The sequence below is a fragment of the Onychomys torridus genome, chromosome 14, assembly GCF_903995425.1.
Source record: "Onychomys torridus chromosome 14, mOncTor1.1, whole genome shotgun sequence".
NCBI classification, from domain to species: domain Eukaryota; kingdom Metazoa; phylum Chordata; class Mammalia; order Rodentia; family Cricetidae; genus Onychomys; species Onychomys torridus.
In genome coordinates, this window is record NC_050456.1 from 67,688,325 (window position 1) to 67,714,289 (window position 25,965).

The 25,965-nt window shown below is 45.6% G+C and overlaps 1 protein-coding gene across 5 annotated transcripts in view; it reads right to left on the minus strand.

Moving 5' to 3' along the window:
* The window catches only part of Ttc7b (tetratricopeptide repeat domain 7B), a 214,079-nt gene that overhangs the window by 92,042 nt on the left and 96,072 nt on the right, over positions 1-25,965 (minus strand). For all 5 annotated transcript variants that reach the window (XM_036205761.1, XM_036205759.1, XM_036205760.1 and 2 more), the window contains 3 exons: positions 25,393-25,565; positions 15,664-15,727; positions 12,098-12,235 (listed from right to left, as the gene is read on the minus strand). In XM_036205761.1, the coding sequence (XP_036061654.1) occupies positions 12,098-12,235; positions 15,664-15,727; positions 25,393-25,565 (375 nt within the window). The remainder of the gene's footprint in view (positions 1-12,097; positions 12,236-15,663; positions 15,728-25,392; positions 25,566-25,965) is intronic.

Consider the following 25,965-nt stretch of genomic DNA (forward strand, 5'->3'; position numbering starts at 1 on the left):
AGTTAGAGGCCACCCTGGCCTACAGAGTGAAGGAATTCCAGGCCAGCCAGAGCTATGGAATGAGACCCTGTTTAAAAAGCTGGGGGTTGAGGGTGTGGGGGGAAGAAAAAGAAAGAGCAAACTAGCATTACAGGTTAGAAGAGAAAGAGAAACTTTACATCAAATTGTACTATGACTACTTACTCCTAAGGAAAAATATTTTAAATTGAAGTTTACCTCAATGTTTCATAAAAATCTGTTCAGGGCATACAAGAGACAAATGTGAAAAGCAAAATCATATACCTACAGGGAAATAAAAAGTGTCTTTCAACTTTGGGTAGGAAATTCACCCCTCACACACACACACAGATTATATAATACTTGTAATTATGTATCTCAACTCCAAATTTACAGTAAGCAGTTACTACTGTCTACATTTTACAAAATAGTTTCATATGAGGCCCTCGCAAACACGGCCCAATGCCATGACCTGGGCTATGGTGTGGCCTGCACACTTCTGTGACACAGCTTCTGCTAGCACTTGCTCTGTAGCAGGCACTATTCTACGCATTGGCTCCTTTGATCATCCTTAAAACCCTATGAGCACAGGAAGGTACAATCACCATCCTCCTTGAGGGGCCAGGAGGCTGAAGCACACAGATTTGAGTGATACACGGCATCACAGTGAGGGCATTGCAGTGAGCTGATGGTAAAGCCAGCTGTGAATCCAGTAGCCTGGTTCCAGAGTCTAAGCTCATAATCACGGCAGCAGCCAATGACCCGAGACTCTGGTCACTTAGCATGCCACTCTTGCTGTGTACGGAACAGGGGGCCTCCTGATCCCTAAGATCTCAAGCTCCAGCAGTACTCTTTCTGCTAATGAGGTGCCTGTTCCCAAAGCTTCTTTGGGATGGATCCCTGAAGCTATTAAACACTGAGATCTTTACAATCTGCAGAATTTCCAAGAAACTTCACTGATTCTGTGACAGCCAGCCAAATGGTACATTTCTGACCGACCTTTAACAAGCACTCAGCTGAAAAAAGGACTGAGGCAAACCATGCATTTCCTCCACAATGACTTCAGTCTTCTTCGAGCGTGATCCTCCCTCTCAGAGCTATAGCAACCCACATCCCATGGTAAGCCATGGAGGAATCATAGAGAGTTATAAAGGCTGAGGATGTACTTCAAAAGGGTTGGGATGCAACTCATTGATGTGTACTTGTCCAGCATATGCAAGGCCCTGGGCTCTACCCTAAGTACCGGACACACATACATACCAAACAAACACCCTAAGAACTTTAGCCAGGTATGGTGGTACATGTCTGTAACCTTAGTACTCAAGAGGCTGAGGCAGGAGGCCTGCATGTACAACACAGTGAGACCCTGTCTCAAAAAGCAATGAGTGTAGCTGGAGAGATGGCTTAGAGGTTAAGAGCACTGGCTGTTCTTCCAGAGGACCTGGGTTTGGTTCCTAGCAACCATATGGCAGCTCACTACAGTCTGTAGGGCTCTGACCCCCCTCTTCTGGTCTCCCTGGCTACCAGATATGCACATGGTGCACAAACATACATGCAGGCAAAACACACATACATACAAAATGAAATTTAAAAAAAAAAGCAGAGAGAGAGGAGAAAGAGAGAGAGAGAGAGAGAGAGAGAGAGAGAGAGAAAGAGAGAGAGAGAGAAAGAGAGAAAGAGAGAAAGAGAGAAAGAGAGAAAGAGAGAGAGAATGTGCAAACCAACACTGCTAAACTAACCTCACCCCAGATCAGAGGTGTGTGTGTTCTGTGTCACAGCTGTGCCCTGCCTTCCTGTGGGCTCTTGGCATCTCTGCTACACAGTCCAAGCACACTAGTTCTGAAAATGTCCAAACAGCTGCAGATGCTCCAAAACTCCGAGGCCAGGCCCAGTATCTAGCCAGGTCCTCCCTTATGTTCTCAGAAACATTCAGATACACACCTCTAAGAACTTGGGTCACCCAAAGCTCCATTACAAGAAGAGATTTGTGTTGTGACAGGACACACTTGATACCCATAATCTTTCTCCTAGCTGGGGTAGGTGCTCACCCCAATTGTTTGGTGAGCCTTTTAAGGAACCCCAAACACAGCTGTATGTGGCAGAGTGAGGGTGGCCAGTTGTAATGTGTGTGAGGAGGTTGGTGAGGGGCTGTCTGCTGACCACGGACGATAAACGTGCATATTTCAGCAGTGTCTCCAGAGGAAACAGGTACCGACGACAGCAGGACGGGACCTAACTGCGGGAAGCTGCTAGAGCACACAGGCCTGGCAGAGCAGGAGCGGTGGTGAGCGGCTCTGTGGAGAAGACACCAGCTCTGAGAACAGCTGGCCCAGGCTCGACCACCACACCCAAGGGTGTCTGGCGGAGTGAGCAGCAGATCCTGTGGGTTCTGACCTGAAGTAGGAAAGTCCCTGAGAACGGGAGAGTGACGGGAACCTGAGTGGAAAGCAGCTACTGAGAGTGAGACCCTGGCCCCTTTTACTTCCGATGTCAGAGGAAGGGCAGTGAGGCTTGGGGAGGGATGTGGGTCAGATATAAACAGCAGCACGTGGACACCTCTGAATCATCTCTACAGTTAGAAGAAAAGACAAACGTCGCAGCAGTAGGATGGCTGACAGGTGACAATTGCCGGATGCCATGGATATGTGGCAGTAGACCCCTTAGAGGCTAAAGGGCATCATCATGTGGGGTGGTCGGCGTGCCACTTGCAAACTTACTTCCTGCCTTTGCCTTTCTCTTACTTTGGCTTTTCATATGAAGCCATCTTTGAAGGGCTCCGGGAACGAGCTGCTCTTCTGGCATAAGAAAGGGATTTAGCAATTACCTTCCTTGTACGTAAAGCCCAATTACACCAACTGGGTGTGCGCAGTGACAGCTGCATAATACTGCAGGCAGCGAGAAGCCAGGGCCTATTCTGGGAATTCAAGAATGAGACTCAGTGTCCAAAGCCCATGGGGGAGGGGTAGAAATAAATAATCAGATCCCTTTTTTTTTTCTTTTCTTTTCTTTTTTTTTTTTTTTTGGCTTTTCCGAGACAGGGTTTCTCTGTGTAGCTTTGCCCCTTTCCTGGATCTCCTTTGTAGACCAGGCTGGCCTCAAACTCACCGAGATCCGCCTGCCTCTGCCTCCCAAGTGCTGGGATTAAAGGCGTGCGCCACCACCACCCAGCAAATAATCAGATACCTTGTACACTTGGTTTGAAGCCCAAAGCTGATGCCCATCACTGCTAAGAGAACAGTACCACCCAAGCTCTCTTCCTTTTCCTTGGGGACAGTTCTCACTGCGGAGATCCTTCAGGGCACTTCACCTAGGAAGATGCTATTTCTTGCATTGTGTGTATTTACTGAGTCAATTATTAAATGTCATTAATGTAACTCTTTACAATTATGTAATAACACATTAAAAAATTACCATGGCAGATGAATGACACATTGTTTCTCTTAGCAGGGAAACCTTACCTAAGTTATTTAGCCTTTTGGGACCCCTGTTTCAGACATACAGAATACCTAAGCACAGGGTGTGTAAGAGGTCGTCAAGGTGACGCGGTCCTAGTCTCACTTTACAAATGTGGGGTAAAGACCCAGAGAGCTGACAGGACCTGTATGTAGGTCACACAGTGGCAGAGAGGAATCAGAACTCAGGTCTTATGATGCTCTTCTTTCTAAATCACTAAAACTAAAAGTACAAATTAAAATGGAGTTTGAGGAATCTGCTTCTGAGGAGGAGGTCTAAGAAAAAGCTGCTAAAAGTTACACTTACAGGACTCGAAGTAACAAACAAAAGCCTCCCTCCTGATGTGTGGGGAAAGGCGCACAAAGGCAAAGCTCCTCAAGTTTCCTCCCCCTCATTTTGGAAAGAAAAGACAGGATACACTTGCCCCACCCCTCCCTGCTCTTTTTTGTCTGTCTGTTTTGCTTTCAAACAGTAAGGCTGCTCCAGGCAGAGGATCACCACGTGTTACTGTCTTGGGAAAGGCTTAGATAGGGACATGATAGCCTCTGGCTACAGTGAGAATGGAAACTGGGGTATTTTCAAGGGTCCTGAGGGCGTCGCTGAGGGTCAACCATCTTAACTTCGCTAGGCAGCTTATGAGTACTTTATGAGTACAGGAGCCATGGTTCCTACGCAAAGCCAACAGCCTCTGCTATGCGGCCTTTGTAGTTCCTCCTCCTCCTCCTCCTCCTCCTCCTCCTCCTCCTCCTCTGTGGCCTTTCCCCTTCTTATCTGGCTGGGGACACCAAGTGTGAACCTTTAGACGGTGGCTGCAGCTTCACCTCGATGTGGATGCAAGGACTATGGAGAGAAGTACGGAGCCCAGAGGGTGGCAGGCCAGTGGCATCCAGGCCAGTGGCATCCAGGCCAGTGGGGTACTGTATACAAAGCAAATGGACATCACAAGCCTAAATGAAGGAACAAATATAAAGAGAGCTGGGCCCAATCTACCAGCTTTCTCTTAAGGAGAGCCACAGACAGGAGAAAGCACCGAGGACTGCAGCAAACTCTGGCGACCCAGAGATGGGAGGCGTTCTGCCAGGACTGAAGCGAGGTGACTAAACCATACCCCGAGCGAGGACCCCTTCCTTCTTGATGCTTATTTGCATAAGGGCAAAAACATACAAGCCATTGGAGCACTATAAATACCACAGATGGCCAATATGGCTTCTGCAAGAGTGGTGAGTCCATTCAATAAGGGAAAGAATAATCTCTTCAATGAAAAGTGTTGAATTTTATGATTTCCACACTCAAACACGAGCCTCTGCGATGGTTAGTTCTGATTGTTCCCTTGTCACAATCTAGAATCATCTGAGAAGGGCCTCTGAGGCTGTCTGTGAGGGATTAGCTTCATTACATTAATTGAGGTGGGAAGACCCACCTGACTGTCATTCCCTGGACTTTTGAGCCATGGAATGTTCAAGACTAGAGAAAGGGGCGGGCACTAGCACACAAACATTAATCCCTTGCTCTCTTCTCTCCACTTGGCTATCATGTGACCAGTTCTCTCAGGGCCCTGGTGCTGTGACTTTATAACCTGTAATTATAAACCCTTTCTCCCTTGCGCTGCTTTGGCCAGGGTATTTTACCACAGCAACAGAAAAAACAAACTAAGACATTATATACACAATTCACCCAGAGTGGCTCAACAGCCCTAAGTACAGGAGTAAAACTCAAAAACCGACTAGGGGGAGATGAGAGGGTACATGATCATGACTTTGGATTTGGTACTGAACCAACAGATCCTTAGAAAGACACCAAAGCTTAAACAGCAGAAGAAAATGCACAGGGCTTAGTTAGAATCTAAACCTTGTTCATTAAAGGACACAACTGAGAAAGTGAATAGCAAACATGTAGAATAGGAAAATTATCTGGTAAGAATTTATTATACATTTTAAATCAAGGACCACTATAACAATTAAAATTGACGATTTAAAGATCTGTCCAAAGAAGACATACACCCAGAAATAAGGATACAAAAAGATGTTCTGTGCATTAGGAGAATGCAAGTCAAACGCACAACGAAATACCACTTACCACCTACCAGGGTGTCTGTAGTCAAAGTAATGGGTATTGGTGAGCACAGGAGAACCGGGGTAGAGTGTGAAATGGGAAGGCCACTGTGAAAAACAGAAGGCAGTTCCTCAAAAGTTCAACACAGAATTTCCATGTGACTTGGCAGCTCCACCACTAGAGAACTGGGAAGAGGAACTCAGTACTGCTGGAGTTCTGCTCTCACATGGTCAGATACACCCTGACAACAGGCTGACTTAAGAAGATTAGCTAAGTGAGTAAGCCAGACATACAGGGTATGGACTGCATGATCTACCTTATGCCAAGTGTTAGAATGCGGTAGTGTTCATGGCATATTCATCATAGCATATTCATCATCAAAAGGTGAAGACAACTAACACATGCATCCATAAGATAAACAAAATGTCACAGATATGTATAGTGGAACATTATCCTGACAAAAAAGGGATGCAGTTCTGATAATATGCTGTCAGATGTACTATGGTAACAAGGCTGAATCTTAAACACATCAGCTTAGCCAGACATTAAAGGGCACGTGCTACCGACGTGTTTATACTAGGTACCTGAAATAGGCAAATTCACAGGCAGAAAGATTAGAGGGTGCCAGGGTATGTGCGAGTGTGTGTGTGTGTGTGTGTGTGTGTGTGTGTCGCACATGCAAGGAAGGGATGGGTAACTACTGCTAACCTTGTACAGTTCTATTTGAGGTAATGGATAAGTTTGCAATAATGATGACAGTTGACAACAGTGAATGTCATTAAATATTTGTGAATTTTACCTTTCAAAGATTAAGACAGCAAACTAATTTTTTTAAAGAAGAAAATAAATGCAAACAAGACATGAGGCAGTGTACACCTGGAAAATTGTCTCTCGAAGCTGGAGCACACTAAGGATTTCCTCTGCTCCCGAAGTTCCCAGGGGCACCAGCACTCTCCCTGAGGAGAGGAAAGCATGCTTCCCTAAGGAAGCGTGCACTGTGGGGAGATGGAAACGGCAGCAACTGCAGCAGGGCTGAGATTGTCTGGGCAGGCTGTCGTGCAAAAATGGCATTAATGGTTTAGAAAGGTAGACCAGAGTTGAGATCTGTCTAATGGTTGGACCAGGTTGGTTCAGAAAGGTAGACCAGAGTTGAGATCTGTCTAGTGGCTCAACCAGGTTGGTTCAGAAAGGTAGACCAGAGTTGAGATCTGTCTAATGGTTGGACCAGGTTGGTTCAGAAAGGTAGACCAGAGTTGAGATCTGTCTAGTGGCTCCGCCCCAAGCAAGGCCCATGTATCTTAAAGCTTCCTAATTCTCACTGAGAGACCCTTAAAACCTTGGTAACAGTCTGAGAAGAAGCACTCATTGCTCTTCCAGTAGAGTTTATCTACAAAACCCAAGAAAAGCTGAGTGGACACTAGCTGCCAAGCACCGGTCTTTCAGCCCATGAGAACCTGGAGTGTGCCCTGTGTATGTCTCAACAGTCTCTACACTGGCACCCTCACACACTGTTGCCTCACTGGGTACCTAGGGCAAGGCAGGGTACAGTCAAGCTCTGAAGCATCCTAGACTAAGCAGGGTTGGAGGTAGGCAGCATTTCCGAAGAGTCTCCTGATACCAGAAGTGTTTAGATTGGGGAGGTACAAATGTCCTTTTGGTACAAGCATTAGCCATACAGTTCTACCCACAGAACTAGATTTACCACAAACAAATGAACATGAGTTCAAGGGAAAGATTAAAAATATCCCTTCTCTCGTTAAAGCTGACAGGTCTATGTAGGGGGACCACACACCATTTCCAAAAGACCCCATAATATTCTGTCAAAGTGGAATTGTTAATAGTCAGACTTGAGTAACAAACCTCCTTAGCAGCTTGGGTTCATTCTGAAAAACAGAGGAAGCAGGGCTCTTAGCTTTACTTTTAATAGAAGGGTTGTCATGCCAACTAGGGCTGCTGTTTAAATGGAAGGGGGAAAAAGAAGCGTTCCTTCCTACACAAACTTTTCAGCAGGGCTCACAATTAGTCCTTAAAAAAACATGAAAACTCTGCACTGGAGAGATGGTAAACACGGTGCACATAGTTAAACTTGTCAGAGAAAGGCCATGATAAACCTCGGTTTCATTCTACTGTTCTGCTCCTCATGCCCACTAGCAGGGTAAACGGTCCAGAAGAAAAATGTTGATGTGGGCATATGCCAACGCAAGCTGATCTCGAGTTTGGAGAGCAGCCCTCCATCTTGAAAAAGCACTGTGAAAGAATGGTCACAGAGAGAACAATGCCCCTCCCCTGTTATCAGATCTTCAAAGGCTGGGTCTCCACAGTGCTTTCACAGCGTATCTGCTGCCTGACGGAGCCAGTGACAGGAGAGGGGACCCTCTCACACTGTCCTTTATATCCTGGTGCCTGTGGGCCCAGGCTGGCCAAGAAGAAGAGCCAAAAGGAAGGAAAGCCTGCTCCTGTGGACACGAGGCTGGTTGGGGACAGGAGGGATGGCTCAGGGACAAAACCCCTCCCCTCCCAAAGGTCCGGGGCAATGGCGCTCTGAGCACGAAAGGAAGATGCCACACTGTTTCCAAGGCACACATGGACAGCTCACTGATCAGTCAGGGAAGGCATGAGATCCTGTTGGAGAGGGGCCAACCCCACCCCTACATAGCTGTTTCCTTCTATGTGCCCTCCAGGGTTGCCATCAAGTGTGGAGTTAGCACAGAACCCAACACTGCCGGACCTGATAGTCACTCTGGTAAATGAGGTGGCCACCAAATAACCAAATAACCAAATTCTACTCATGTAAAATAACCAAATAACCAAACAGCAGGCAGAGGGATAAGTCACCCTTGACCCCCCCTTGTCTTCTCCTTCCAGAGCAGGATGGGGCACGATTTCATCATGCTGCTCAAAATGGCAAGCAACTGAGCCTTTGAATTGCTTACTTTAAATTCTTTCTATTTAGGGGGCGGGTGGGGAAAATTGTTTCTTCTATCTAATATTTTTAGACCAAGGCTGACCACAGAAAACCAAAACCATAGGGCAAAACTGCCAATAAGGAGGACTACTGTATTTACCTCCCATCAGGCCTTGATGATCCCATTCAGATGTAGTGGTTCATCACCTCTAACCAGCACACCCAAACTCCTCACCTAGAACTGGCCTATTCCTAGCTGGGGACCCACAGCTTTGCTCTGCTATTGTCTCTAATTCCATCATCTTTTGTATGTTTCAATGTGAGCACTATAGCTGTCAAGAAGTCTCACTTGGCCCTTGTAGACTCTGCCACTGCCCTGTGTCTGGCAGCTCCTGTGTGCACAGTGGGAGAATCAGCAATGTCTAAGCATTGCTTTAATGTGTTCCAGGTGCTGGGTTCCACTCATGAGTTTGCATGAATTAACCATTATCTGAGGAGATGGCTCAGTGGTAAGAGCACTTGTTTTGCAAGTAGAACCTAGGTTTGGATTCTCAGAACTCATGTAAAAAGCCAGGCATGGCTGTATGTGCCTGTAACTTCAACACTGTGGAGTGGGGAAAGGAGAATCTCAAGATCTTAATGTCCAGCCAGTCCAGCTGAAAGAGAGGTTTCTCATTCATTGAGATCCTATCTCAAGGCAATAGCCTGGAGAGCAACAGAGCAACAGAGGGACACACCTGATGTCCTGTTTCGGCAACTGCATGAGGGTACACCAGCATATTCATGTGCATGCATCACACACACACAAACACACACACACACACACACACACACACACACACACACACACACACACCCTCATTGTCACAGGTTGCTCTTCATAAAGATGAATTAAAAATGCTCTCTAAGATGCCAGCGGACAGTTAGCTAGCTCAGGACTTCTAGACTCTAAGTGACTGTTACTTTCTTTATTTATATGCATTGTTTGATTCTTCAAAGATCATGCAGAGCAGTTATTTATGTCAGAAAGAAAAACAGCAAAGTAAGATTCGTTGTAGGAGGAAAGGAAAAAGAAAAAAGGGAGGGGGCTTTGAGGATTTCTAAACACAAGAGTAAAATCCATTCATGAACATTAGCGGCAAATCCAGCTGCCCTCACAACAGCAATCATATCAGCCAGAGGTTGAACCAACCCAAGTTGGTCAAAACTGAGCTCCAAAGCAAGCTGTGATATATTCATATAACAGTTATTACTCATCCATAAAACGTAGTCAGATGTTTGAAACAAGTTATGATGTGTGCAACCTTTAAAACGGCTGTGAGCCGGCAGATGTAGGTGCTGGGAACTGAACCCAGCAACTGTTCTCTGCAAGAACAGCAAGCATGTTTAACCATCTCTCCAGACCTGACTTTCCTTTTAGGATGATGAAATGTTTAGGAATTAGAAGCGACAGTTGCTGCTCTGACTTTGGTGTCCATAAGGGTTCACTGCAGTGAAAGGCTTAGAGTCCAGGATGGCACTTTGGGAAGATGGTGTGACTGCCAGGCTGTGGGGCCATGATGCAGTTCTCATGTACCTTGTGAGTTCTCAAGGGGGGGGGGGTGAATGCGATAAAAGAAGCAACCTTGGTCACTCCCTCCTATCCCTTCTGCACCTGACTTGAGATGTAACCTCTTGTTTGTTCTCAAAGGTTCTCTTGCCATTGGTGAAAGTTGACCAAGCCAAGCAGTGGCTCTCGCCATAGAGGCTACGTCATAGACTAGGAACTTCCAAGGCTGTAGGATCAATGGTCCTCTTTTCATGGGTAGCCTCTGCCAGGAATCCCACTGTGGTGCTGCAGAGCTGACTAATACAGCCATACAGTGGTAGGGATGTACCAAACAACACTGAATTATATACTTTATACTACTAAGCTTGATGTGTGAACTTTACCTCAATTCAAAAAATGTTCTGTTCCTGTTTTAACTAAAAATCTTAAAAACATAGAAGGGTAAATGAGAACAGCAAAAACAAGCCAAATAGATTTAAGAAAAGCCCACTAAATGAGGAAATAGGCAAGCAAGCAGGCCATTCTAAGATGCTATCTGAGATGGAGGGAGCACTCTTGCTTAGCAGAGGGTGGCCTGGCTCCATCGGATTGGGCTCCCCCCCCCCCCCAAGCACCATGGAGCCTTCATCTTTCTGGAATGACATCATACTGTGTTCAGTAGAAGATCTGAGTCAATGCAGCTATCACATTTGTGGAAAAAGCCCCAACTACCTGTAAAAGGTAGGAAGGACTGAGGCCATGTGTCCAAGGTCTTTATCACAGGATGTAGGTCTTTCTGGGTCAGCCATCTGTGCAGGAAGTTCTTGTGGCTCACTGTTTACCTCTAGACTGGTCACTGCTAGTGTACAGAGTGCACATCTCACTTAGAGCTGCATTCCCACCCCTACATAGCCCTTGGTACTGAACGGGTGATGATACACATATATGGTGAAAATAAATTTTATAATTATATTAATTGATTTTTATTTCTAACAGGCAAAACACGGGAGATGGTCCCAAGTCCAAAAGTCTCCAAGGGACGTACAGGCCAAGGGAACTAAGGGACTCACAAAGGGGACTGGAAGGCTGGGTGAGAACAGTCGAGCCCAAGCCTGGGCCTGCACTGGGTCCCAGAATTTGTGGGCACCTGGACACACCTCATTATCTTACTGCATTGTGGGGGATTTGGTTTTTCAGAAGGCTGAATAACCATTGCCCTGTATCGTCACCAAACCAAAGGCTAAAAACAGAATTAAGCCACACATGCTCATCTGTTCCCCCGAGTTCCTGCCTAATGTGGTGAGGTACCGCAGACTGCAGGGTGAGTCTCGCTCTGATCTGATTTCAGCCAATCTGTTACTGTGTTTCACTCCCTGTCCTCGTGCCCAGAGGCTGTTGCAATGGGTATAAATTTAGAAAGAGAAAGATAAATAACACAGAAACGTTTATTTTAACAAAATAGGTTGTTTCTGTCCCTCTTTCTCTGTTTTGCTAAAAGAAAGATAAGTTGGTCTCCTGACTTACTTAGCCTCTTCAACATGAAATTTGGTATTCTGGGAGGGAGCTTAATAATTCATAACTCCGGCTTAGATGAACTAACTCCACATGAAACCAAAACATCACATGTCTGTCCTAAGTGTTCCCTAGTAGAGGGGGTGAGAACATCACGGCCCCTTGCCCAAGACCTGGAATCTACTTCAGAGCAAGCACAACCCTCGAGATAAAGACAGTGCCTTTCTGGCATAGAATGATTTCTACTAGCCAACCTCATGCTAAGTACCCCAAACCATGTTATCAGGAGTTACACAGCCATAGTTTCTAAGGAAACTAGTGTCAGAGGTGAGAGAGAGGCTTTGGTTATGATAGCAGTTATACTGGGAGAGACACTGTTTTGGGAAATGCTGTCTACCTCCCACTCACAACCTGCAGGGTCTAGTCCACTAACAGTAAGTTAGTAATTGCTATCAATTCCATCCACAAACTAACCGCTTAGCCCAATCATAGGAGAGCAAAGCTCCATACGTAACTAAGCCAAGGACACATGCCCCTGGCAGAAGGGGACAAAGGACCAGGTTTTATGGCCCTTCTCCAAGTCATCTTGACTGGAAACACAGCTCCCACCCCACCCCAACCTGGAAAACAGCCAGCCTTATTAGCTGTACCTCTGACAGCATCTCATACTGGCCTCTTCTTCCGAGAGCAATGGTCAGTAAATCATAGACCACAGACGCGCTTTGCAGGCTGATGAGGCGGTCACTCTTGTGCTCAGGAATCCTGCTCAGCACAGCATCTCGGTTGGCCTGAAGATGACACAGAAGAGAGAAGCAGATGGTAAGCCAGCCTACATTCCACTATTGCCATGTGGCATAGAGGCCACCTAGACTCTCCTGCTCCACACTCCACAGGGCAGGTGTGAGTAACAGACCTGTCACCTCAACTCAGATATCCAAATCCCCAGAGTACTGCAGACACAGACTATGATTTGACTCAACATGGAAGGCCAGATGTGAGCTTCTCAGCAGGTGTTTGAAGGAATCCCTGAGAGGCTGGGCAAAGCAGAGAGCTTGCCTGGGCCTCAGCCCACAGCAGGGCTGCACAGCTACAGCATCCTCCAAGTGAGGCTCCCTGCTGTGTCTTTCTGTGATCTGGCTTCTAGTCTATGCTGAGGACCAGGAGAGCATTCCCAGCTCTGCACTGAATGCTGTCTTCAAGTTCCATGGTCCCATGGAGGTGATCAAAGATTCCCCTCACACACTGAGTGACACAAAGATCCCTGGATGACATCTCCGTGGGAACAGACCTCAAAGACTAATTTAGTCTTCTAAAGGGAAGCACACAGCAGATGTACAAGACAAGAAGCGAGCAATTTCCACTTTGCCACAGAGGACTCAGGAGAACATTGGCCAATTTCACATCTCCATAGCTCAGTACAGAAACCCATCAGAACAGCCAAGCTTCCCCAGGTCATCTATCAAAAAGCAAATGTTCCTCATCCCAACATGTTTTTATTGCTTCTGGAATTTAATTTCTCCATAGATTCCTCAGATAGACCATACAGACTAGATCCTTGATAATTATCTCATTTTCCTTCTTCCCCCTAATAGAGAGTTCTAAAGCACTAAAGTTAGATTTCGGCCTGCTTTTCCTACCCCCAGCTCTGCTAATGAACAGAGGTCTCCACTCCCATCTATCTGAGGAACAGTGAAAGGCCTGCAAAGTACTCCCTGTAAGAATGGTACATGAGGTTCTGGGGTCACTTGTCCCCCAGGCTGACGTTTAATCTTCCTGCCTGACATTCGGAAAGGTCATGCACACACCTTCCCTCTTGCTAATGAGGCAAAAATGCCTTCTTTTTGTGTGTGTCCAAGGCATTTAGTTTCAGCCACCCATCAGAACTTACTCACTTGAAAACTCCTGGCTTTTAAATGTCAAAGCCAAATGAGACTATATAAAACAGGCCGCTTCCTACAAAGTGAGTCATCTCTTATGAAAACAAGCCTGCTTTTGAAGATTTCATTCTAAGTTTTCTTTACACAGCTCCTTTGGAGCCCAACAAAAGACACTCAGAAGGAAGGAGGGCCTGCTGTATTTATATTTGCTATAAATGTTCTATATTGAGACCAATGCCTGGAAAAAAACAAAACAAAATTCACAGATACTATGTAGGAGAGGTTTCAAGTTATTCCTAATATGTCTTCTTTTTCAGAAAGCACTGCTACCTTTTGAGAGCTATAGCCTAGAACTTTGGGCAGATCCACCAGCAAGTACCCAGAACTCTGACTTGGCTGAGGTTATGCAGACATACTTCTGATGATCTCTTCCTCCAGGATAACAGGATCTGCTAGGCAGTGAGAAGTGTTACACTTTCAAATGACTTCTTGTAGGTGGAGAGATGCTGAAGAAATTTAGGCTTCTAAGTTAAAGTCAGAACTAATAAAGACTATCATTTTTCCAGACTCCAAAGAACAAGGCAGTTCCTACTTTGTTCTGAAATTGAGCATATAATTTTCCGTCCTAAAAATGAAAAATCAATGTGCCAAAGGACATTGTGGGGAAAAAGCCCCCTAAGGGCAACTTCATGTAGAAGAGGTTTATAGAATCATGGTGTTTTGGTTGGGAAACTATGACTTCACTGGATTTCACTGTCCCCTGAAGAGATGGTTCCAGAAACTGAATAGCATGGAGGCGAGCCTGACTGCCTGGAAGGGTCTCAGAACTGACTAGTCATGCTTCTATCACTTCCATGAAGGAGTAGGTGAACAGAAGATACCATTCCAAAGCATCTATACCACACTAGGACAAGTGCTGTAGACATGTGGCCGGCCATGTTTTCCAAATTCCAAATTGGAGTACCTGACCTCACGATTGTCATGAGTAACCCACCAAAAAGCTTGGACACCACAACCAACCACATTTGCACTAAAGAAATTAACTGCCAAGTTGTGAAGAGTCCAGTACAGCTGGGAGGAAAACATGAGCTGCCTTCGTACATCAGTGACAGAGCAGGTGAGTCCTGCTCACTTGAAAACATGGTCACTGACCCACTGCCGGCATTATCACCCATGTGCTTTCCCTGACACTGCCAAGGCAGAGCAGAGAATATAAATGACACCATCCTGAGTTACAAGCTAATGGTCAAGGAAAGATGAACCCGGGGCAACCTGTTTCCCAGAGAGGAAGTGAGCCCAATGACGTCAACAGCAGCCCAGTAAAGCGATGGTAACTCAAGCAGTCTGCTCTTGTGAACACTTTTGGGCCAGTTTGCAGAACAAGAGAATCCCAAGTTTTAACCCGAGGCAAGAGAGTTACGCATGCTGAAGCCTTAGCCTCTGCTGGCCACCTCTTCCCAGCACACAGCATCTGTCTCCTGGCCGTCTGTCCACAGTTTACCCCAGCATATTTCTTGCCTCCAGTTAACCACCACATGGAAGGTGGGGGCTTTCCTTAGGATTCTTTTCCTCTATGGTCTGCCTGGTGGGCTGAAAGCTCTGAGGAGGACCCACACAATCTACAGACAGGTGCAGCAAACCAACACACTAGCTGTGCCCTTTGCCTTAAGACCTCATCTGTAAAAAGAGAGAAGTAGACAGGAGACCCTTCGGGCCTCTAGGAACCTGTGTGTCTGCTCAAGTGCTAAGCACAAACTATTGGCCTGTGGTAGTTCTAAGTACTTCAATGGAGCATCCACAAGGCTTCAAGCCAGGGCTGGCTTCCCTAGTGCTGTACAGAGAAGCCCAACAGACAATGAACATGCAGGTTAGACCAGAAGTCAATGTCTTGGCCAGAACAGCCTGACGAAAGAGATCTTGGCAGCAGAGGGCATCCCCACAGCCTGGGATTCTGTAGGGTCAGGAGCAGGAGCAGAGGAAGAGCACCAGGAAGTTCCACCCGCTCCTCCAGGAAAACAGAGGTGGATGTACCCACAAGTGACCCATTTCAACACTGTCTTCACACCCAGTACTCTAAGAAGATGCACAGGGGTTCGTGCTGGGGCTGCTCTCCCTGACAAGCCTATCTGACAGATGGGTGATATGCCAGGAGCCCTTCCTGGTGTTGTAGGAGAACTCAAGGTGACCAGGGACTCAGAGGCATCCTTCTTTCCCTCCTCTTAGGCATTCCTTCTGGAAATTTCTCCCTAGACTGAAATCATCTTAATGAGGGAATGACCAGCACAGGAAAGGGATTCTCAGGACGGGAGAAAGAACAATGAAAATCACATTCCACTTACCATAGATTCACTAATGAGCAGTAACAGCAGTGCCTCTTCAGTATTTTCTTGAGGACAAAAAATGCTGCATAAAGAAAACCAACTTTGGTATACGGCAATTTTGAAATAACAAGAGATACACCACTACACGCAGAGTGCAATGCTAAAAGCGTCTCCATTTTTATATAGAATCCATGAAAAACACTGAATAATTTGGACACTTGAATTAGCTTGCTTATTTCTATGGCAATCTGTAGAATTAATACATTTCTGCTACACACTTTAATGGCAAGCCGACGGGTGAGAGGAAATGGTAAAAACCTAAGTTAAAAGCCCAAATAACATATGCACCTATTACAGAGGCAGAAGGAAAATCAGTGCAGAGCAACTAGGTGAATGTGGGGTGTTTGCTTAGAGTACCATTACACGGAGAGCGTGTTTCTGTAGACAGCACCCCTCTTACCGGCCTCCTGCTCACTACTCTGTCACTATGACATTCTGGCACCAGGACAAGCAGCTTCAGAGGCTGCACAGTAGTTCTAGTTCTGAAAGAACTTAGGGAGCAATCCTAACCTCGACACACATTTCGCTCTGGGGCAGCACGCAAGAGCTGTCTTGTTAATCTATCTCTTGGGAGTTGGCTGAACTCTAAAATCTTGGATTAAAAGAAAAAGCTTTTAAGCTCAGTGTTGCTGAGGATTAGGAAACAAGAAAAACCTAAACACAACCCATCCTCACCCTTATATCCTCTTGTTTGGTTCTGTGAGCACTTTTCAGGATATGCAGCCACTTTCCCCCATCCCCTTCCTCTGGAGTAGAATTCTGCGTGTTATCACCAACTGGGACAAACTCAACTTTCTCCCAAGAATTGAAAAGGAGTTTATAATAAATAAAAATAAACTTGGTTAAAAAAAAACCAAACACTGCCTATTTTGAAGATGACTAAATAAGGACTAAATTTATACCTTCCTTCCTAGGAACAACATAACAATCATTTAATTGAGATTTCCTCTCCGAAAGGAAAAAAAAAAAAAAAAAAAGAAAGGCAAAATCCCATGTTTTCCAGATAATTATAAATCCTTGTTCTCTCTGAGGCACCAGTAATGTTTCCACTGCACCAGAGAACCTTGGCAGTGACATAGAAAGAACAGCGCCTGGTCCCCTGCAGAACTCTGCCTGTGCAGATCTCTAGCCTAGGACCACGCAGGGCTCCAGTGAGGCTAGCCTGGGGATGGGCAGGGGGATGGGCCCGGAGCCCAACCTTCTTTGGGGAATCAGCTTGTGGTAAACTGGGTTTTTCAGAAAACAGAACACTTATTATTCCCTGACACCCTGGCCGTGCTTACATGCAATTGGGACCTTGTAAATAAAGCAGTAGCTGGAACCATTTTTCTAATGGCTAGCTAGTTCTGCATTGTTCAGACTAATTGAAAAGAGAGAGCCCAAGCCGTGCTAATTATGACTTACCACCAGCCAATTCAGTCTATGGATAATCTCCAAATTCCATTTGAGCCATCTAGTCTGCTTAAATGCTAGGTTGTGTTATTTTTACCAGAGTTGCTAACAAGCAGTGAATTAACTGCATCTAATTCCACTTCCTGGGCCCTCCTTGTGTGGCAGGTGGATGGACATTGGGAAGCTCCAGGCAGGGCTGGGGACAGAAGGTGGAAGAAGCAGAGAAACTGTAGAATATGGGCCTAAAAACCATACTGGAATGCTCCCTCAGTGAAGCCTTCCTGAGACCCATTTCTGGCCACGTCTTCCTTACTCATGCAAGATAGGCAGTCAAAATTATCAGGGCCTTCCTTTTGTGATATTTTCTTCTCTGAGACCCAAGCGTCTCAGGCGGAGACCCTGGAGCACCCTGGCCTGGAGGGCTTGATCCACAGGGAGTTGCATGAAGGGCAGGGTAAGGGATAAAGGGCACCATCAGACCAAGAGGTCAGTTCCCAAGACCCAGCAGGGAGAGGCTGAGGGTGGGAGGTTTGCAGGCCTAGCCTAGCCATGTGACCAGCTCCAGGGATGACCTTCAGGCAAACTGCCCGTTTGTTTAGTTTGGATAAATCATCAGTCAAGGCATCTTGTAGTTTTGTAGGACACAGGAAAGGGGAGTCCTCAAGACACTGGCAGTTACCATGTTTTTTCTAGAGCTTCCAGGTAAGTGTTTAGAAAAACGGTTCCCCTGCCATACACGCATGTAAGAACAAGTCAAAAAGAAATCAAACCGACCCTACTCCACTGCATGTCAGCGTTCCTGTCACCTGGGGCTTCTGCAATGAGGAAGCAGCTGTATAAGGCAGTGGCCCTGAGGAGATGCTGTCACTCTGTGAGGCTGCAGGGGTGGCACTGAGCTCTCTATCCACAGGAAGCTGATTCAACTCCAAGATCCAGCTGAGGGCCCCAGAGAAGGAAGGGATTTCAACCAGTAATTGAGAGCAGCTTGATCAGGGGTCAACCGGTCTAGCCAGAGGGTTACATGGACCTCCTCACAACTTCCCTCTTCTTTGTCATACGGCTCATCAAACCCCTTAAGACAAAGAAAGAAGTGCTTCGCAGGTTAGCCCAGGTCTGTTGAGTGTTCCTCCATGCAGGGATCAGGTAAGTCCCATGTAGCTGGTCATCTTACATCCCTAGGGAGGGGACAGGGTTCCTGCATCTCTGGGGAGGGGACAGGCCTCTCTGCACAGACTCAAAAGAGGAATAAGAGGAGACCAAAGAGTCCTGCCAGCAAAAGTCACTGACCCTGCGATGTCCCTTGCCTGGCCTAAACCTCTCCACAGCCCAATAGGAGGCCCAGACCCAAAAGACCACTCAACAGAGATGACCTCATTCTCCTCTGTCTACCGGGGAGGTCACCTGAAGGCTGGCATTCACAGGTCACACTCAACACCTTCTCACTTGCCACTCGTAGACACAATGGTGGCCCTTAATCTCCTGCTTTGTTTGTGCTAATTTTCTAGTCTAATATGCATGTAATTATCCAAGCCACCAAACACGCTTTTACAAGGATGAAAGGAAAAACACATCTAGCTGAAACATGGATACATCCTGAGAGATATGTACAAGAGCCTTCACAGCACCACAGCTCCCATCAGTCCAAAGCAGAACAGGGAAATAACTGGCCATAAGGGAACAGACTGACACACTGACTTTGTAAAACAGAGTAGCAAATGGCATTGAAAAAAACCACTGCTACATGGAAAATACATGTGAACTGTTCAAATACAACATTAGAAAAACTGACACATAAATGAATACACAATCTATGATTGTTGAGGATAGTGCAATAACTTGTTGATTTTGAAGTAGAGTCTTACTATGTTGTTGCCCGAGCTGGTCCCTAACTCTTGGGCTCAAGTGATTGTCCCACTTCAACCTCCTGAATGTTGAATTTACAGACGTGCCACCATGCTTGATAAAACCAGGCAGAGGGCTGGGGAAATGGTTCAGTAGGTAAAGGCACTTGCCACCAAGCCAGAAGTCCCGAGCTTGGTCCCTGAAATCCACAAGCTAGAAGGAAATGATTAACTCCTTCAAGATGTGCTCTGATCTCTATAGGCACCCACATACTTACACACACACACACACACACACACACACACACACACACACACACACACGCAGGGGTGGGGGTGGGGGTGGGGGTGGGGGTGGGGGGAGTGAGAGCAAGAGCGAGAGCGAACACAAAGCAAACAAACAACTAGACCAATCACTAGGCTAATCATCAGGACTGAGTTTCTCTGAACAGGGGCAGTAAGTCCCCAGGAGAGGTACAAAGATGGCTTCAGGCTCTAGTAACATCCACTTCCTGAGCAGGATGCTATTATATACATGGTCACCTAGCCAAAGTCATTGCCTGTTTTCACCCACTTCCTAGCCCACCAGTTATGCAGAATATAAAGCTCAGCCTGAAAATAAGTAAGCCGAAAGAGGCGTCCTTGCAGAAAGATCCAGAAGGGCACAGAGGCCTGCAAAAGACCACCTTTCCCCTCTCTAGCCAGGATTTTCAAAATTGTATCCTCTTCAAATGCCAAGTGATCAGGCACAGTGGACAGCAGAACTTTTGAAAAGCTTGCTTTTCAGAGCAGCCTATCTTGGCCAACAATGAATGAATGGTCTTTTGGTTTGCTGCAGCTAGAAGAATCTGAGACACCTAAACTACAGCTTCTAAAGCTGTGGGTTACAACCTCATGGGATCATGAAACTGCATTTGGGGGTCATGAAAAATCTGGTAGCAGTAAAATGTATCTGAGCACAGTGACCAAAGTTAATTCCAAACCAAACACAAGCAAACCCAAGGTTTCACTCACCACAGAACCACACTGCAGCCTTTGTTCAGAGAGCAACATGCACACTGTCAACTTACGTCCTGAGTTGCAGTCTTTATTCCATACCTACAAAGTTCCATGCTCTTCCAGAAACACGACGGTTTAATTGTAGAAACAAAGACTCATAACATTTTTCTACTGCCATTCCTCAGCATGTAAGTACCAAAATTAGCAAATGTTACGTTAGAGGGTTTGTGTTTTAAATTACTGTTTGAGTTGCTGACTTGAGGAATAAAAAACTGTTCAATGAATTTTGGTTTGAGATTAGGACAGAATTTCCAATAATTTCTGAAATGGCCCCAGACACATCTCTACCACTTTATATTATGTATTTATACAAAGTGGCATTTTCAGAATTGACAATAATAAAATTTAAATACTGATCAACCCTGAAAAATGCTGAAGAAGCTCCATGTTCCACAGAATCAAATATTCAACTAAGATTTCATTCTTTATATAAAAAAAGGTTCATCCATCTCATTAAGACACAAATTTGCCTTCACCTGTAATAAAGGGTAAAATTATGTGCATCCCAAACAACTGTTTTAAAATAAATTTCTTGATTTGTTGTCAGTAAATGATTTGTGTATCATTTTACCTATCTACATGCCTAAGGTTGCATAAACAATTTCTTGGGTGAGAAGGGGTAGCAAATGAAAAAGTTTAGGAAGTTCTAAGCTCAACTATAAGTCTGAACTAGAAAGGGAATTTAGAGTTATTGGCCAAAGTGAAGTTTGAACGTCCTGTGAGGACAGCCCCTTCTACCTCCTAATGAGCCCGCTCAGAGTGGCGGCGCCTCACTGCTGGTGTGTTAACCTTGCTTTGGTATTAAGGGAGCACTGTACAAGTAGAAGCCCAGTGGATTTTTCTCTCCACTGAAATACCAGCTAAGAAGGAGGTTGTGCACATACAAATTTAGAATGCTAAACAGTGATTAGTGTGGAAATTAACGAAACACAGAGCAGACTCACAACAGATTAAATAAACAAAATAGAAAGTTGATTCTTCCAAAGGAAAAAGAGATGATAAGCTTTTATAGGTGACTGCTCCTGTTCACCAAAGAGAGAAAAGAGCCAGAGAAAGGATGGGTTGTAACAATGCCTTCTGCAGGAAAAAGAAACATGGCCGACTAAGAAGGAATATGGTGAAAAATTCAATGACTCTGATGAGATGGCCAAACATAGAGAAGGGCACAAACCACTAGGACAGGTTCATGAGCAAACAGAAAACCAAGAGCTTAAAGAGGATTTCCTGAAGAAAAGCCAAGGACAGATGCTCTGCAGTAAATCTTACCTGATATTCCAATCCTTCAAGTTCTTTTTTTAAATAACCCCCAACCCTTTTTACATGACTAAAATTATCCAGATGCCCCCAAAGACAAAGGTTTTATAAGAAAACTACAGAACAGTGTCTTTTAGGGGTGCGGGTGTAAAAATCTTCAACAAACATATAGAATGCAAAAACAAATTTTAAAAGATTATACACCATGACCTCACAGAATTTACCCCAGGAATACGAGGCTGCTCTGACATCTGAAAACTCTAGGAATGAAATGCACATGATAAAGGACAAGCCTCCACAATTTGCTGAACAAAGCACAGAGGTATCTGACAGAATCCACTGCTCCATGATAAAGACAGCAAACAGGAGGAGGAAGACTTGTTTTCCATCTGATATTGGACAGCTTCAGAGGCCTCCAGCAAACACTGTAATTAATCCAAAAGACTCTCCTGCCTTAAGATGAGGGATAAGATGCCGGGCAGTGGTGGCACATGCTTTTAATCCTAGCACTCCGAGAGGCAGAGAAAGGGGGAGTTCTGTGAGTTCGAGGCCAGCCTGGGCTACAGAGTGAGTTCCAGGAAAGGTGCAAAGCTACACAGAGAAACCCTGTCTCAAAAAAACAAAAAACAAACAAAACAAAACAAAAAAAAGATCAGGGATAAGGATGTTTTCATCACTTTTATTCACGCAGTAATGGAGGGTCTAGCCCTATATCTAAGGAAGAAAATAAAGTCAACAGCACCTATCTTTCAAAGGAATAAGGAAAACTATATTTATAGGTGACAGGATAGCCTAAGGAATCTAAAAAACTGAGAATTGACAAATTAAGCAAGTTTGTAACATGCAATATCATTATAGAAAATCAATGCCTTTTCCATATACTTGCAGTGAACAGTTATAAAATGGAATTAAGAACAAACAGAAGAGGCCATGTTGATGACTAATGGGTGGAAGATGCCTACATCAGGTTCACCATTATGTAAGAAGGATGTGTAATTACTGAGGCGGGCATGAAATCCCATGCCCAAGGAGCTACTGGTAACTGACAGCTGCTGGGAAAGGGACAGTCAGTTCTCCTTAAGAATGTGGCCCTGGTACGTCAAACACCCTCCAGTGGAGGGCCACACATCTGAGAGCAGGTGGGCAACACAAACTGGACCTGACAAATTTAAAAAAGGGAATGGGGGTACACAAAGTTGCATGGGGAGGGGAGGCGTGAATCTGGGAGGATTGGGGTGTGTGCGTGAATATGATCAAGACACATTGTATGAATTTATGAAACAACTAATTTTTAAATTGAAAAGAGAATATTATTAAAATCTAGAAAAAGTTAAAAGTAGGTTGAAATTTTTTTAAGCTGAAATTATTTTTTTTTTTTTTTAATTTATAATAGCACCAAAAAGAACTATGGGGCTTGGGATGGGACTCAGCAGTATAGCACTGTCTAGTGCTCTATGAGAGACTCTGGGTTCCACCCCCGACACCCTTTTCTAGTTTGCTTCTCTGTTGCCATGATAAACACCATGATCAAAAGCAACTTAAGGAGGAAAGAATTTATTTCATCTTACTAGGTCACACCCCAACACTGACGGAAGTCAAGGCAGGAATCTGGAGATAGGAACCTTGGAGGAATGCTGCTTGCTGGCTTGCTCCCTGGCTCACTCTCTCACAAGCTCATGCTCAGCTAAATTTGTTATACAACTCATGCCCACCTGCATAGGGATGGTACCACCCACAGTGGACTGGGCCCTTCTATATAAATTAGCCATAATGCCAGGCAGAGGTGGCTCACACCTTTAATCCCAGCACTCGAGAGGCAGAACCAGGTGGATCTCTGTGAGTTCAAGGCCAGCCTGGTCTACAGAGCGAGACCAGGACAGGTACCAAAACAACACAGAGAAACCCTGTCTCGAAAAAAAAACAAAAACAAAAAAATTAGCCATCATGACAATGTCCCATAGACCAGTCTGATCTAGGTAATTCCCAAATTATTCTAGCTTGTGTCCTTTACAATAAAAACTAAACAGCACACATCCTCTTCCAAAGTAAAGAAAAAAAAAAGAATTGTGCATGTGTATAACCAAAAAATTAGGTCTATGTTTAAAAGAAACACAAACCTTATACTCTAGAAACTACCAATCTGCTGAAGTAATTTTAAAAGTATAAATAACCATCTTGTGCTCACAGACCAGAAGATGCAATACTGTTGAGATACCAGCATTACCTGCATAATTTCACAAGTCACAAGTTTAAGGCAATTCCAAGCAAAATCCCAGTGCTTTTAAAAATGTATTAGAAATGAGCAAGTGGATCCAAAAAATGCATATGGGATTGGAGGGACTGGGAGAAAGAAGGGTGGTACCGAGGAAGAACTGGCCATTATTTTTGGAGAAGTGAAAATTCTCCACTTGACTTTGGTGATGCATTCATAACTATGTGTGCTCTGGAAGTCTCTGAGCTGGACAGTATGTGAGTTATAGATAGTAAAACAGGTACACCAAACAGATCATGTGTATCTATGTGTATGAAATTAAGCTTGTATGTGAGACTGCCTCTTGGAATTCTCCTTACACAGGTAGGAAGCTGGTATGGGGGTGGGTGGGGTTGTGTGTGTGGTGTGTGTGTGGGTGTGTGTGTGTGTGGGGGGTGTGTGTGTGGGGGGAGGTGTGTGTGTGTGGGTGTGTGTGTGTGTGTGTGTGGGTGTGTGTATGTGTGTGGGTGTGGGTGTGTGTGGGGGGTGTGTGTGTGTGTGTGTGTGGGGGGGGGTGTGGGGGTGTGTGTGTGTGGGGGGGTGTGTGTGTGTGTGGGGGGTGTGGTGTGGTGTGGGGGTGTGTGTGTGGGGGGGGGGGGATGGTGTCAGAAGATTGACAAGACCAGCTGTTTAGAAAGCGCCAAGCAGCCAGTGAAACAGGAGAGTTTCTGTCTCTGAGGTAAGGCCGCCCTGGGACAGAGCTCCACCCAGTGTCACTGGACGAGAAGAGTAGTGACTGAGACCCTCTGTGTACCTGGCACCTGACTACTCAGAAGTGTCCAAAGTGGGAAACAAACCTAGACTTTGTTTTGAAGACCTAAAAGTCACTTAAAATTTGAATCTCCAATCTGCTTCTGGAAAGCCCTCCTGAGGGAGTCGGCACTTCACAGTGAGTTAGGAGACCAGAACAGGTGTTTCATGAATCCAGACAGGGCTGAGCAGGAAGCCCAGCCTGTAAGTCAGGCAAACCGGTTCAGCAAGGCTGGGAAATGAAGGTCAAAACTAAATTAAGGTAAGTCCCAGGGAAAAGTCAGGAATGCATTCCCTCGTCCAAATCCACAAAGCAATGCAAACTGAGTAAGGACTATGAGGGAAAGAAAAGCCAGGGGCGTCACACAGGGAGCTAGAGGCAGGCGGCCTAGCCCCAGCCTGCTCTCCAGCCTTTCCAAAGCAGCTGCTAAGAGCACCTTCTCAGTGTGATGACACCAAAGAGGCCCACCGGCCACTGGTGTCCCTTTTCTCTTTGCAGAGATGAGGAAAGGCCACCAGGCCTTGTCCTTTGGCTGCAGGCAGAGGGAACCAAAGGGCTCTGGGGGCAGTGCAGACATGAGTGAGCTTCTCCCGGCCCTGTCCTTGCCCTGCACTCGCCATCCTCCTGACCAGGGAAGACTGAGGCCTAAGAAGGCAACAGCCCTCTGGCCCATTTTCCTCTAATGAAACCAAGTCCCAAATTCAAATCCTGCAACAAACAAAGATGTGCTAAAGGGCCATCTGTCAACCGCTGGCAAATTATTCATTGTCCTTATAGATGGTTTAGCTAAGAAGATTTTTAAAGGATGAGGAATTGCTGAAGAAATGAATGCCCATGAGCTCTGGCTATAGACAGTGGCTGCTGATTGTTGCCTAATGCTGGGGATCTCGTGATAAATGGAGTGAGAATCCCACAGAGCGGCACAGAGAGCAGAGAGCTGAGGCAGGTGACCCAGCACTGAGAGGAGGGATCTGCTGGAGTTATGGACAGTGGGGAGGTGTCTCTGCCGACGTGGTCAATTAGTATGCTCATCTGATTTCACATGGGCAAAACGTGGCCTGTGCTGTCTCCTTGCCCTTAAACACTCTCACAGTCCTTCCCGTCCCATGGTCCCCAGCTGAGAACACCGAGTCCCATACTTCTCTCCTGAGTAGACACGGGCCCTGCGAGGGAGTGTGTAGGTTTTGGTGTTTGCTCCTTTCCGGAGAGGGTCATCCAGGGGTGACTGGCCGGGGGGATCCTCCAGGGGGTTCCAGTAGCTCTGCTCACACATGCCCCGTAATAAGATTTCTGCCAACTGCCTGGCTATTGTCTGGGAACACAAAGGAAGAACAGCATGATTATTAATCTGTTTTCTATCATCCACTCCATCATTATCATCAACTGTCACTATGTGTGAGACTTCATTGCAAGACTCAGAACGTAAAAGAGTCAGAATTAAATGTTTACTTCTATGTGAAAATCACACCCATTATTGGCAAAGGAAAATATAAGATGCTAGGATATTTGAACACTTTTATAAAAGATTTCTTTTTAATTATGAGTTAGTGTGTTGGGAGATATGTACACACAAGTGCAGGTGAGGCCATGGGGCCGGAAATCCTGGGGATTGTAAGCCACCTGACATGGGTGGGTGCTGGGATCCCAATTCCAGCCCTCTGCAAGGGCAGTACCTGCACTTAACCACTGAACCATTCTCCAGCCCATGAAGA